We start from the raw sequence: 14169 nt of genomic DNA on the forward strand, positions 1-14169 counted from the left end.
TCGGTCTCTGGCGTCGCGGCCGGGGCGTTGGGCGACTGCAGAGGCGGGAGGCGCGGCGCCTGGGCGAAAACCGATCAAGATGGACCGGCGAGCCCGAATGACGAAGCCGACCACCAGCCAAGCGCCGCATCACTCCCCGGTGGCGCCTAAGAGGGAAAGGAGGCCTAGCATGTTCGAGAAGGAGGCAGTGAGTGCAGAGCGCAGGCCCGAGGCAGCTTCCCGACCCCTAGACGAAGCTGCTCTGTCCCAGTCGTCGTCCCGAGCCGCGGGAAGGATGGCTGCCCTTCACCTTCTTTCCGTTTGTTTGACCCTTGCGAGTTTAGGTCGAACCACGTGGTTTAGACGTCGAAGGCCGAGGGTTTTTCGTTGTTAAATCCAAAGAGCCATACGTTAACTAATGGAAAGTTTTTACAAGATCGTTCCCAGTTCTTTTCAGACTTAACCTGACCAATGTCCAAAGTTATCCAATAGTTATATACATTGCGCCTTCCAAACGCAATTTTAGTATATACATAGCTTGCCAACCCCAAGTGAGTTTATACCATACTTATGCACCTTAAACACACACACACACGGAGAGAGAGAGAGAGAGAGAGAGAGAGAGAGAGAGAGAGAGAGAACACTAGGAAAAAAAATGGCGTGCAGTCTTGTTTGTTATTTGAAGAATATTTAAGAGGAAAGTTAGAACATAATCTAGTTATTTCTCTGATAGCAGTAGAAAAGGTCATCCCTTAAAGTCTAGTCTTCTGAAGGTAAAATCTTTGCGTAGGCCAGTAATTAAAAAGAAATTAGAACAGGACCCCACTTGTTTGCTCACCAACACTGAACGTTAATTTCAAGTGGCCAGTGGTTTCTGTGTTTCTGAGAACATGAAAAGTCAGGACACACTTGAATCAGTATGTCCCATATTCATTTGTAGAAAATGATTCATTTGTTTTATGCACAGGTATGTGTGCCTGGTATGCCTGGGTGTATACATGTGCAGTGGCAGCAGTGGTTGTGAGCCACCACGTGGTCGCTGGGGACCGCTGTGTCTTCTGCAGGCACTCTCCAGCCCCATGTATCTGTTTCTGTTTTTCTAGGGAGTATTTTCAGAAAAGTAGCTCATCTGCAGCTTGGTAGGCTTTAGTGGTGTAGGTGACAACTTGAACTTTGTAGCAAGATGAAACAAAATTAGATTTATTTAATGACCTAAGAAAAGGCTTAGGTGTATTATAATGACAGGTGCAAACTGGAATGTCCTTCATGTGTCTTTCTGAGTCTAGTTATTACAGTTTTCCGTCTTGTCTGTGAATTACTACCATCTTTCCAACAAAATGCATTTTTGCTTAGCAGGAGTTAGGTCTTTACAACAGAGATTACAACACCTTAGGCCAGATTACTAAAAATTGGCAGCTTTGTCAATCCCACTCAAGCATGTGTATTTGAAAACCATAATAAATACCACTTTTGCTAAATAATTAAATATCTCACTGGAGTAATGACACCAGTAAGCTCAGTTTGTTCTAGGTCTGTAAGTAGCCACCATGTAGATAAACGACAGATAGTAGCTTATATCGATAACAAATTTGGTGGCATTTAAAAAGATGATAAGGATTTCAACTCAGCTGAAAGAATAAAGTACTTTTAATAAGGGTATGCAAAATCAAGTGACCAGTATTATACATGAAGAAGAACTGTCAGAAATACAGTTCTCAAAGTAGTCTGCTCACTAAGGGTTAATTTGGAGCTTCATGTGTCCTATTCCCAGAAGAATCATGCAACCTTGAAAACACGGCTAGTCATACAGTGTATTAATAATAGCGTATCCCTTGAGTGTGTTGTAGTAGAAAAGAAGGTAGCAGTTGCTTCTTAAGAGAAAGGTTGAATTAGCCTTCCGTAAACAAACATCATGTCAGATCAGGTGCATTGAATGCAGCTCACAGATTTAATCTCACAGAAAGAAGACCAGTACGCCTAGAAGCATGAGGGGAGAGTTTTGAAAAGGTGTTCAAGGTCAGTGAAGTGTCTTAGTAGTCTTGTTATTTGAATCCCTTAAAGGATAAAGGAAGGATAACAAATAATGTTTGAAATTGTAGATGAAAAAAGACAAATATGAAAATTAAACCCATAAACCAAAGAATCTCAGTGAATTCCAGGCACAAGAAATTTTGCTGAGACATACTTGAAACCAGTGGTATAAATATTTCTATGAAAGAGAAAATAGGCTTCTCAGAAACCAGCTGAATCTGAAAACACTGGAGCATCATCTTCACTGAAAGAAAATCATACCTAGAATACCATACGTGGCTAAAATATATCTCAAAAACAGAATTCCAAAGTGTCATATAAGGAAGTTGAAGTCCCTACATTTAAATAAAAGTAAAAAATTGCAAACCTCAAATCAGTTTTTAAATACATTAGAAAAGTGATTATAGTACAAATTACTACCACAAAGATTAGTGATAGTTGGTAGAGAGACTCAGCATACCAAAGCTCAGGCTTCTAGTGGTAGGGTATGAAAACTTGAAATGTAATGGGTAAACTACTATAGTCCCCTTCTAAGTGCGAGCGTGTGTGTGTGTGTGTGTGTGTGTGTGTGTGTGTGTGTGTGTGTATGGGTAGCAAGCTTTCTTGTTGGACTAACTTTGGACTGCCAGCCCACAAATAATGACCTGGAGACTTACTATTAATTATGAAAGCTTGACTTTAGCTTAGGCTTTTCCCCAATTAGCTCTTAAAAGTTAATTAACTCTTTTTCCCCCAAGGCAGGGTTTCTCTGTGTAATAATAGCTCCAGCTGTCCTGGAACTCACTCTGTAGACCAGGCTGGCCTCAAACTCACAGAGATCCTCCTGCTTCTACCTTCCAAGTGCTGGGATTAAAGGCGTGTGCCACCACCACCGAGCAGTTAACCTATATTTTTTTCAAATCTGTGTTCTACAATGTAGCTCAGTTACCTCTTAGTGCAGCACATCTGACTAACCTACATGTCTGCTGAGGAAATTGTGTGCCTAGATTCCTCCTCCCAGCTTCTCTCTCTCTCTCTCTCTCTCTCTCCCTCTCTCTCTCCACAGAAGTTCCGCCTATACCTCTTGCTTAACTATTGGTCATTCAGCTTTTTATTATACCAATCACCTCAATACATTTTGAACAGTGTACAAACTTCCCACAACAGCTCCTCCTTTTTGTCTAAATAAAAGGAAAGGTTTTAGCTCTAGTACAGTATAATTATATATAGTAAGAACCATTATCAAGGAAGAATTACATTCACAATGTCTAGTTCATTTGTACATAGCAAATTTGGAGAAATTACCATATTATCTCCCTTATCTTAGTGGGTCCAAGTTTTATACCTTTCTGTCATAACTTGTATGACTGCCCTTAAATTATCTTTTTAGGCTTAAAAACATTTTCTTGGATAAACAACTTAAGCTTTTAGTCTCCCAACCTTATGTAAGTTTCTTCTCTGAATTTGTAACAAGGAAAACTAATAACCATCTAGTTGTCAATCCCATCAAAGACCCAAGAATGGTATATTTCCTGAGTAAACAGGAAGTGCAGAGAAAACAGCTTCCAAAACTATAGAAAGGACAGAGATAGCTGGATGCCTGGACAGTCACCCAGGGTTTCTCTGCAGTGTTAGGCGTCCATCTTTGACCTACAGGCCTAGATTATCGTAGGCCCATATTTCTGTATGGCGCAAGAGCCATTAGCCTGGTCTGAGCTGATCATGTAACTCTGCAGACAAGCTGTCTCTGTTTAACAATAGCCAGGATGTGCTGCTCCTAGTTTCTTTTGTTACAAATGTAGATTACCTGAGAAGAGATGTTGGCTGAAGCTGATGACTTAAGAGTTAAGAGGTTTGGTGCTTCCTCCCTTTGAAATTTGGAGGATGTCTTATAGAGATGCTAATTCATGGCCTACCTGACTGCTAGCAGACAAGTAGATGCGGATGTGACTTGAGCCCATTCACCTGATTGCCTAGGAAACAGCTTAATATGTTCCCGATCTATTGATGTGATGATATATAAGGTGTTTGGAGAATAAATGAGAGATCTTTGGAGAGAGATCTTGCCCTTCCATGATGACCGTGTAAGCTGTGTCGGTTTATTCCTCGCGACTCCGTTCCAGTCCAGTTAGGGAATCTGTGTTGGACCCACACGGGCCCCAACAATTTTCTGACAAAATTTTCTGTGAAGCAGGAATTTTGAAGGATGGTCCTACTTTGCCTGGCAAAGTTTAGCAGTCACTCTCTTTTGTGTCCTGCTTGTCCGGTTTGGACAGCATACTGTCAGCAATTGAGGTAAGGGCTGTTTCTTGCCCAGTGGCTACCTTTGCCACAGTAAAAGCAAACTCCATATGAAGGTTCTTTGATGCCCATCATCGTTTTTTTTTTTGTTTGTTTTGTTTTGTTTTTTTTAGTAAATTGGTGCTGCCAGGAGCAGACGTGTCATGAAAAGTCTTAGGTTATTAAAACATCTTAAATGCTATGCTCTGTAGGTCTCTAAAGTGTTTGAAGACCATTTGCCTATCTAAAATATCTGTTTGACCTTGAAAATATACCTAACATGACTGCAAGTTGATTATAATAGATGAATAACCACTAGCCTGTATTTCTTAATTATAAATTATATTTTAAAATGAACTGCATAGGTATAATACTTTAAGAGTAGAATGATGTTGGATTTCCCAATGTATGCTGTGAATATGTTTGATTGTTATTGGTTAATAAAGAAGCTGCTTTCAGCCAATGGCTTAACAGAATATTGCCAGGCAGGAAATCCAAACAGATGTCTTTGCTTAGCACTGATCTGGCGGCTGGCTCAGCCCCTTTCAGGCCAGTGAGGCCCTGACCTGGAGCTGTCTTATCTGTCTGCCCCGCTCTGGTAGGCACTCTACCTCGTCTCTCTCCACTGAGTATCACTCTGCCCTCTGCTCATAAACCCATTCAAGTGCTCAGTAGCAGGACCTCTTAAAAGAGCCGTGCCTCTGTACAAATGCCCCACAGTGTGTAAAAACACATTAGGAGGCCTTTTGCAGAAGGTCTGACTACCAAGGAAAACAATCAGAAGGTGTACTGAGTAGTAAACACCCCACAGAGAGCAAGCAAGAACCATAAACTACAGAATCAAAGTATCACAGAAATGTCCAGTCTGAAAAAGAAGAGAATGTTTGAAAACTTTGAGGCAGTTATAGAAGTTGTAAATTATTCATAATGGAAATCCCAAATAGAGGATGGAATATAAGATATTATAAGATGTATGAATTAGGGGCTATACCACAGTGCCAGGAAGGTCAGAGAACACAGCAGGAAAACAAGCCAAAACTCAGTCTGTATGTAGGGATATAGTCTCAATCTACAGAAATTAAAGACGAAGAAAAATCCAAAAATGCCAGAAGACAAAACAGACTACCTATAAGAGAAAGTTACATTCATATTCACAGAAGTACTCAGCTGAGAGTGACAACTTAGGATATTTATTTTTTTATATGCATTGGTGTTTTTCCTGCATGTTTACCTGTATGAGGGTGTCTGATCCCCTGGAACTGTAGTTACAGACAGTTGTGAGTGGCCGTGTGAGTGCTGAGAATTGAACCCAGGTCTTCTGGAAGAGTAGCCAGTGCTCTTAGCCACTGAGCCATCTCTCCAGCCCTAAGATTTTAGGATTTTATACCCTGTAAAGAAAACTACTTTGGGATTGGAGAGATGGCTCAGCAGTTAATATCATTGCCTGCTCTTCCAAAGGTCCTGAGTTCAATTCTCAGCAACCTCATGGTGGCTCACAACCATCTGTAATGAGGTCTGATGCCCTCTTCTGGCCTGCAGATGTACATGTAGACAGAATATTGTTTACATAATAAATAAATATAAGAAAAGAAAACTACTCTCATCTCAAATAAGGAAAAATGTTTTAGACAAAATAACGAAAGAAATTTGTCTCCAATAAATCTGTCATACACAAAATGTTAAGTTTTTTAATTAAGAACCTTTAATGCTCCTCTTTCTACTCTAACAGATAACAGGAAAGAAACAGTGATGTTTGCTTATGAATACATGTTAAGTGTGTATCTGTTACAGTGATGTTTGCTTATGAATACATGGTAAGTGTGTATCTGTTACAGTGATGTTTGCTTATGAATACATGGTAAGTGTGTATCTGTTACAGGTGAGATGAAGGGCGGCATGACAGAAAGAATGGGAGGAAAGAATTAGAGTTATTTTGTTATATTAATTTATACTGTCCATGAGTGTTACAGTGTTAGTTGAAAGTGGGTTTGAATTACCTGCAACACATATTTCCAAACTCTAGTGTTAAGAGAGGAAGTAGAGGAGGTGGAGGAAGAGTAATTAACATGCTGAGATATTAGAGGAGAGGAATCACATTAAATACTCAGTTTAAGTCACAATCGAAAGAATGAAAGACAAGAACACAAAGAACAAGGGCATCAAATAGAAAAGAGTAACAAATATAACTATTAATCCAGTCGTACCATAATCACGTTGTCATTGGTTTGAATACAGCAATTTAAAACAACAGTTGTCAGAGTTAATTAATTAAACTAGGACTCAACTGTGTTTATAATAAGTCACTTAAAATATACATAAAAGTAGATGGGTGGAGAAAGACACACTAATATTAAAATTAAGTAGAAGTTAGCCGGGCAGTGATGGTACACACCTTTAATCCCAGCACTCAGGAAGCAGAGGCAGACAAATCTCTGTGAGTTCAAGGCCAGCCTGGTTTACAGGATGAATTCCAGGACAACCAAAGATATATAGAGAAACTCTGTCTCAAACAAAGAAACAAACAAACAAACAAGCCTACATTTAGCTGAGCGGTAGTGAGTGGCACATGCCTTTAATCCTAGCACTTGGGAGGCAGAGGCAGGCAGATCTCTCTGAGTTTGAGGCCAGCCTGGTCTACAAGAGCTAGTTCCAGGACAGTTAGGGCTGTTACATAGAGAAACCCTGTCTCAAAAAAAGCACACACACACACACACACACACACACAAATAGGAGTAGCAATAGACTTCAGACAAAGCAAAAGCAAAGCAAGTGAAGTCATCAGTGGTGAAGCGAGGTGTTGCATAGCGAGGATGGGGCCAGTTGTCTGGGAAAACAGACCAATTCTTGCAAATATAGAACTGATGGTGCAGCATCTGAGTATGTGAGAGGACAGTGTATAGGTTTAAAGGAGAAATACGCCAGCCTAACATTATAGTGGGAGATTTCAGTAATACACCTTCAAAAAATGGCAGTGCTGGATCTGCCTTGTGTGGAGCATCTCTCTACTGTGCTTGAGGCCCTAGGTATGCATGATCTCCAACCATAGAATTTTTTTAGCTTTCAATAAACTTTATTATAAAAACTTGCAAATAAAAAAGTTATGCACTGAAATTAACCAGATCCAAAGTCTATACACCTCAATGAACTTCTGTGAAGCTAGAATAGTACACAAATATGTGTACACAGATTTGTACATGTAAGTTTTTATGTGTCCTTTCTGTATGTATACCAGAGCATACACCACCACCTCCTGGCAAATAAAGCGTAACTAAACCAAAAAAGAAAACTAATAGCCCTATGAATATTATTACAAAAGAAAAACCAAACACTTTGGAAAAAGCACTAGTATCAGTCTTCAAAGAGTTATACGCTGTGACCAAGTTTTCCTGGATGCAAAGATAGGTCATCATATAAAAGTCTACCAATGTAGTAATACAACGAAGTAGTAAGTTATGTGATCATATCCATTGATTAAGAAAAATCATTTTTGTCAAAATATACCCTTTCGTGATGAAAGAAAAACTACTGGAATTATCAGAATATTAAAAATCCACGTGTTAAAATCCCATAGCCAACATTATATTCAGTGGTAGGAGACTAGAACTTCGTCCTCCAGCGCGACTAAGGCTTTGTCCATTCATCTCGTGTTCATCACTTGTGGTCAACATGAAACTGGAAGTTCTAGCCAAGCAAGTAGGTACAGAAAGAAATTCCTGGTTGTTAAGACAATGAAGCTTGCCACTTTAAGGCCAAGAAGGTGATCCAGGAGCTGCGGCAGTGTTGTCCAGTATTTTGAAACTGCTGTGTGGCTTTGTCACCTACAGATGCGCAGCATTGTTCCCACAATGTCTATAGACAGCCTTGGGCGCATGCACTCCACCCGTCAGTCACAGGGTGGGCTCATCGGTAGGGCTCTAGTTATTTTATTAACACAAATTAGATACTTCAGATGGCATCGTGTTAAAGATCATGGACCGATACATTTCATGTGATATATATAATATATATGCCTTTGTTATTTTCTCAAGTTAAGATTTATAGTGTATTACTTAAATCTGTTATTTATTTAAAGATAACTAAATGTATGGATAATATTTCCATAATTGCAGGTTGTAAGGAAACATGGAAAGTTGTTATATCTTTATCCCTCAGGCACTCTCTGGGGCTACTCTTGTTTCTTGTCCTTTTGGATATTTTTTAGGTATTCTAGATATAAGCACACAAGCTTGCATGTTTTATATTTGTGTATGTCATAGTTCCTTTTCCTGTTGTTGTGATAAATACCCTTACAAAAGCAGCTTAATAAAGAAGAGTTTGTTTTGGCCTCATGGTGCCAGGGTACAGTCCACCAAGATAGAGAAGTCACGGCAGCAGGGGTTTTGATCACATTGAATCCACACTTCGGAGGCAGAGAGCAGTGATTACTTGTGCTCCACGCACTGTCTCCTTTCTATACAGGTCAGGATAGGTCTCCTCATTATCTTTAATCAAATCAAAATAATCCTCCTTAGGCAAGCCAAACCTATCTCTCAGGTGGTTATTTAGTCTCAAATTGATGATAGAAACTTAATAGTTGGAAGTTAATAGTCATAAGAATTAGTGACTGCATTGAAGTCTGCCTAGAAGATTTCAGGTTTGTTAGCTCAGCCTCCAGTGTATGGATATTCTTAAAGTCTGAAATGTAATCTTTCTCCCTTCCTCTTTCAGTATGCCCAGATCTTAAGAGAAAGACTGAGAGAATCTTTTCATGATGTTCAGTATGTGGAACCTCCGTTTGATGATTCAATTGCTGATATAGGCAAAGAATGGAAGAGTGCCCTGGCAAAATTAAAGTTTGCTAATTCATATAGAATGGAGCCATTGAAGAAATTCCAAGCACATTCAGTAGAAACTAAAATCCAGCAGATATTAAAGGTAATCAGGGCCCAAGGATATAGCTCAGTGGTAGACATTTGTCTATGAAAGTATTGAGGCCATGCTAGGTCAAAATAAGTCATGTGATATCTATTGAGGAAGGTGTGTGTGTATTCCCTACAGCGACTCCCTGTAAAAATATAGAGGCAAAATGGTCCTACAATTCTGAGTGTTGAATTCAGTCTGAACCTAAAGGGAAAGACAACCAAGTTCTCTGTAAACTAAATTCTGACATGGGATTGTGCTGTGTGGGGGATAATTCTTCTGTATGCTGTGACTATGTATTACTCTCATTAGTTAATAATAAAGCATATTGGCCTATAGCAAGGCAGGATAAAGTTAGGTGGAAAAATCAAACTGAGGACAGGGATGAAGGGCGGACTTGAGGGAGACACCAGCAAGCCGCTCAAGAAGCAAGATGCTAGAGAACAGGTAAAGCCACAAGCCACATGGCAATATATAGATTAACGGAAATGGTTAGTTTAAATGTAAGAGCTAGTTAGTAATAAACCTGAGCTATTGGCAGAGCATTTATAGTTATATATAAGCCTCTGTTTGGGACCAGGCTGTTGAGACAGGAAAACTCTGCCTCTGTTTACAGAGCTGAACAGCTGGTAGACTTCAGGTAGGATTTAGTCTGGCTTTGCTAACTAAAAGCAAACTGATTCTAATAGCTCTTATGGGTAGGTATGAAGAAAAAGGCTTTTTTTCCCATGTCCGTAACTACATAGATGGTACCAAAAGATGTGTTGCAGTGAGACCATGTACCATACAGCAGCTGCAACTGTAGATGCTGCCTGGCCAAGCTTACAGAACAGCCAAATAGATGGAAAGAGAACATGGTAACAGTCACAGTGGTGATGCTTTATACAGCCCCTTCATGATACCATACTATTTTTGAGTAAGGTAGAGGTAATTCTAAATGTTTCCACTGAAGATTTTCTTCAGTGAAAGCACTGACTTTTCTGCAGCTCCTAAGAATGTCTGTTCTACTCATGCCAGTTCCATAACTGGCTCGGCATGGGTTTGGAGAACCTGATGTTCACTGTGAAATGGACTTGAGTTCGCACTCCACTGCTTAATTTATGGGCCCATTCTCAACCTGTACGACCAGGAGCTCAGCTTGCATCTGCATGCTGAGGGTCAACATTTGGTTTCCAGCAGCTGCAGTCCCCTCGTCTACAGGAGACATGTCTCTCCCTTTAGGTTTCCACCTCACCTAAGAATTAAAATACTATAAGGCAAATCTAGAGAAAAGCAAACTTCAGTAACTTCTACCTGTATATGGGAGACTTTGTGAGGAAGATAGAGGTGTGGAAAGGCAGAGTCAAGCTCTTGTACACTAGTTGGGATACAGGTTAGAAAAGTTTGGAAGCCTGATTAAAGGTGTTTGAGCTGAGGCAGGGAATCCCAGACATGTGCCTAGGAAAGTCAGGCTAGTTGAAGAAGTGGTGTGTTTGTTCCTCTTCCCTGTCTCGGGTCAAAATTACATGAGAGAGCAACACATTTAAGGATGTATAATCTGAACCTCTCTACTACCTTCCATCCCTCCAATGCTAACTATGTATTTCACAATGATATTTGGCAAAGATGGTATAGCTTATGGTTAGGGGGAAAGAATTCTAATCAACACTAATAGTATGTGTGATGTGAGTGTATATTTTTGGTCTCTCACTTGATTCTACCACGTAAATGAAATTAAAGTTGAAAAAATGGAATAGGGTTGAACCTCTGGATCAATGTATAGATCAGCCACCTGAGGCCAGAGTTACAGTCAGAATATGGAGTCAAAGAGATTCCTAGACAGACAAGCAATGTGTTGGGTTTACTTTGAGAGAAGACTAACCTTGAACTTGAATTAGACTCAGAAGAAAGCAGATGATATGGAGTATTGGGAAGATAGATGCCTTAGACCAGCCATATACATGGGAGAAACCTATCAGCGAGCCACTAGGAGAAGTTGGGAGGGGGCCGAGAGGAAAGGGGGTAGAGCTAGCAGGGTGCAGGAGAATCAAGGAGGACATTTGCTTGACGTTTTGTTCCTATGAAGCTGATTGATTTGTTATCACCAGAACTTAGTGCACAGTCTGGTGCGCTCCCAGAAAGCCGGTTAATCAAAGGGTTTGTGCTCAGCTCTCTCCTCAGTTCAGCTTTGCTCAGTCTGTAAGAATGGCTCCTGGGATGAAGAGTGGATGCACATGGCGCCTCACAACCATTTAACTCCAATCTCACAGGTCCAGTCCCCTCCCTTCCTGTGGCCCCAGAACACACATGGTGCACAGACATGTATGCAGGCAGAGCAGTCATACATTTAAAGTAAATCTGGTTTATGTTTTAAAGAAAGGCTCCTGCTTCATGGTCTGTGAGCCACGTCTCTTTCTTAGATGTGTTAATTAGTAAATACACGGAGTTGTTGATGCCATACGGAGTAGGAGACCCAGAGGACACAGTGACATAAAGCCAACGTGTAATCACAGTCACACGAGGTTTCCTTCCTTTACTATGAATTTCCAGAAACTTTCTGAAATTCTTCCGTCTCCCTAGTGAAGAATGGAAACTGGGCTATTGTAGCTGACAGAGCAGCCTCATAAGCAGGAACTCACAGCCCGAGAGTTGGTGATGAAGGGAACTGAACCCATGGTTTTGAGACCGAGTCTCACTGTTGTAGTTGTGGTTGGCCGGGAACTTACTGTCTAGTCAGGCTGGCCTACAACTGTAGGGAGCCATTTGCCTTGGCCTGAGTGCTAGAATTAAAGGTTTGTGTCACCAAACCTGGTTTTTGACAACTGAACATAATTTTGAAAGCATTTTTTCAAAATTGTTACTGAAAATAAATTGGTAAGTATAATATATGGTAATTTTCAGGACTATTATGTATCTTAAAACAGTTGTATGTAAAATACATGTTTTCTACTTTTATAAAAACATTTTATTTAAAAATTGAAACTTTTTTCTTAATTTTTTTTAAAGGAAAGTCTTAAAGATGTCAAATATGATGATAAAGCCTTCTCTCATTTGTCACTTGACTTGGCAGATCGAATATTGGCAGCAGTCAAAGAATTTGGGTACCACCGTTATAAATTCATTATAAAAGTATTATTTATTCAAAAGACTGGTCAAGCAATAAATGTAAGTGCCCCAGTGACCTAACATTCATTCATTTGAGATTTGAGGTGTTCCCAGGGGGTGTAGAGATCGTGAAGGACCTCTTGAATACAAAGGTCAGTTTGTTAAAAAAAAAAAAGCAAACTTTTTTTCATTGCAAATTATTTAAAAAATACTAGCCTAGAAATACAATTTTGCTATCAATAATTTACTAGATTATGTAGCCTGCTTCTTGGTCATAGCAATTTTGATAATTTAAATGTCATTTAAATTAATTAACCAGTAAGCTAGGGGTAGTGGTGCACACTTTTAATCCCAGCACTCAAGAGACACAAGCAGGTGGATCTCTGTGAGTTCAAGGCCAGGCTGGTCTAACTAGTGAATTCCAAGACATCCAAGGCTACACAGAGAAACCTTGTCTTGAAAACATCAAAATAAATATTAATTTACCAGTAAGTTTCATTTAGGCATGTTAAGTAATGAAGAATATTATATATTGTGATGTTACTGATGTATGATCAGGGATGAACAAGGATATGGCTTAATGATATGCTTATGTGTCCTGTTGAAAGGAGTCAATTGTGTTTTCTAGTTTTATGTCAACTTAACACAAGCTAGCTAGAATCATCAGAGAGGAAGGAACCTCCGTTGAAAAATTGCCTCCAAAAGACTGGGCTGTAGGCAGTCCTGTAGGGCATTTTCTTAATTCGTGACTGATGGGGGAGACTCCAGCCCTGGACCAGTGGTCCTGGTTGCTGTAAAGAAACAGGCTGAACAAGCTGGTAAACAGCTTCTCCATGGCCTCTGCTCAGCTCCTGCCCCCAGGTTCCTGTCTTGAAGAATGTATGGCCATTTTGGATCCATCGCAGACTGTAAAGCTTGTCCTTGCAGGCATCACAAAGTAGTCATGGCCTATTTACAATCAGCACCGTTGTTGCCAGACAAGACTCGAAGCTTTTGGTTGTAGGTTTCTAAATGTGGTAAGAAGCTGGGTCTGGAACAGTAGCCTGGGGCTACAGGCTGAGCTACTAGAGTCCACTATAGTGCCTTCTGACCCTGCCTAGGCTCCCTGTAAGGCAACTCCCAGCCTCCAGCAAGGAAGGGAGCCAGGCAGTCCCACTCCCGAGTCTCTCCACGGAAGGGAGAATGGAACATGTCCTTAAATAATATTTACTTTTTAATCATCTAGTGTGTGTTTGGGGGATGGGGGTGTGTGCTCATGACTGAAGGCCCGTGAAGAGGCCAAAGGTGACAGATTCCTGTGGAGGTGGGGCGACAGGTGTAAGCCATCTGGTGTGGGTGCTGGGAACTGAACTCCGCTCTTCTGGAAACACAATATATGCTCTTCTCTGTGGAGCCTTTGCTCTATCCTCTTGATTTTCCTCATATGCTAGGATGGAACTGAGAGCTTTGAGCACACGGGGCAGGTTGTTACCATTTGAATTACCCCACCCAGCCTAACAAATTATTTTTTAAATATGACTTTCTGAGACACTGGCCACACTATTTAAAAAACCAGATTATGTAATTTAAAAGATACTTAACACATGCTATCTGAGTCTTTAAATTTTTCTCTCACAGATTGCCAGCAGATGGATCTGGGATGTGGCGTGGGACAGCTGGGTCCAAGCTCAGCATGAAACAGAGTCTTATGTAGCGCTGGTTTTGGTATTTGCTCTCTACTGTGAATAGCTCAGGACTAAGTTTCCAAAATAAATGACATGTACAGTTGTGTAAGCCTCATGTGTTATCTTAACAACAAACATTGAAAAGTCAGCTATATTTACTATTAGCATGTGTGGGAACTCCTTTAGCCAATAGCCTCTAAGATCCCAGCCCACGTGTGTGTGGTCTCTTGTACTGTAAATGTAAATAGAAGTA

The 14169-nt window shown here is 40.4% G+C and overlaps 1 protein-coding gene across 2 annotated transcripts; it reads left to right on the forward strand.

Moving 5' to 3' along the window:
• Positions 1 to 79: 79 nt before the first annotated feature.
• Dynlt2 (dynein light chain Tctex-type 2) lies at positions 80 to 13980 on the forward strand. Of its 2 annotated transcripts, XM_057762840.1 has the most exons (4): positions 80 to 187; positions 8977 to 9183; positions 12154 to 12312; positions 13870 to 13980. In XM_057762840.1, the coding sequence occupies exons 1-4, from the start codon at positions 80 to 82 to the stop codon at positions 13978 to 13980; spliced, it is 585 nt and encodes a 194-aa protein (XP_057618823.1). The 2 variants fall into 2 exon arrangements, with proteins under 2 accessions (XP_057618823.1, XP_057618824.1); XM_057762841.1 differs by lacking the exon at positions 12154 to 12312.
• Positions 13981 to 14169: the final 189 nt, after the last annotated feature.

This window comes from Chionomys nivalis, chromosome 2 (genome assembly GCF_950005125.1).
Source record: "Chionomys nivalis chromosome 2, mChiNiv1.1, whole genome shotgun sequence".
Taxonomy (NCBI): domain Eukaryota; kingdom Metazoa; phylum Chordata; class Mammalia; order Rodentia; family Cricetidae; genus Chionomys; species Chionomys nivalis.

What these genes read in the sequence shown, in the direction of transcription:
- Dynlt2 (XM_057762840.1), top strand. Translation starts at nt 80, where the DNA reads ATGGACCGGCGAGCCCGAATGACGAAGCCGACCACCAGCCAAGCGCCG. An exon ending in GCATGTTCGAGAAGGAGGCA is followed by an intron (nt 188 to 8,976) that starts GTGAGTGCAGAG and finishes TTCCTCTTTCAG; the next exon opens with TATGCCCAGATCTTAAGAGA. An exon ending in AAATCCAGCAGATATTAAAG is followed by an intron (nt 9,184 to 12,153) that starts GTAATCAGGGCC and finishes TTTTTTTTAAAG; the next exon opens with GAAAGTCTTAAAGATGTCAA.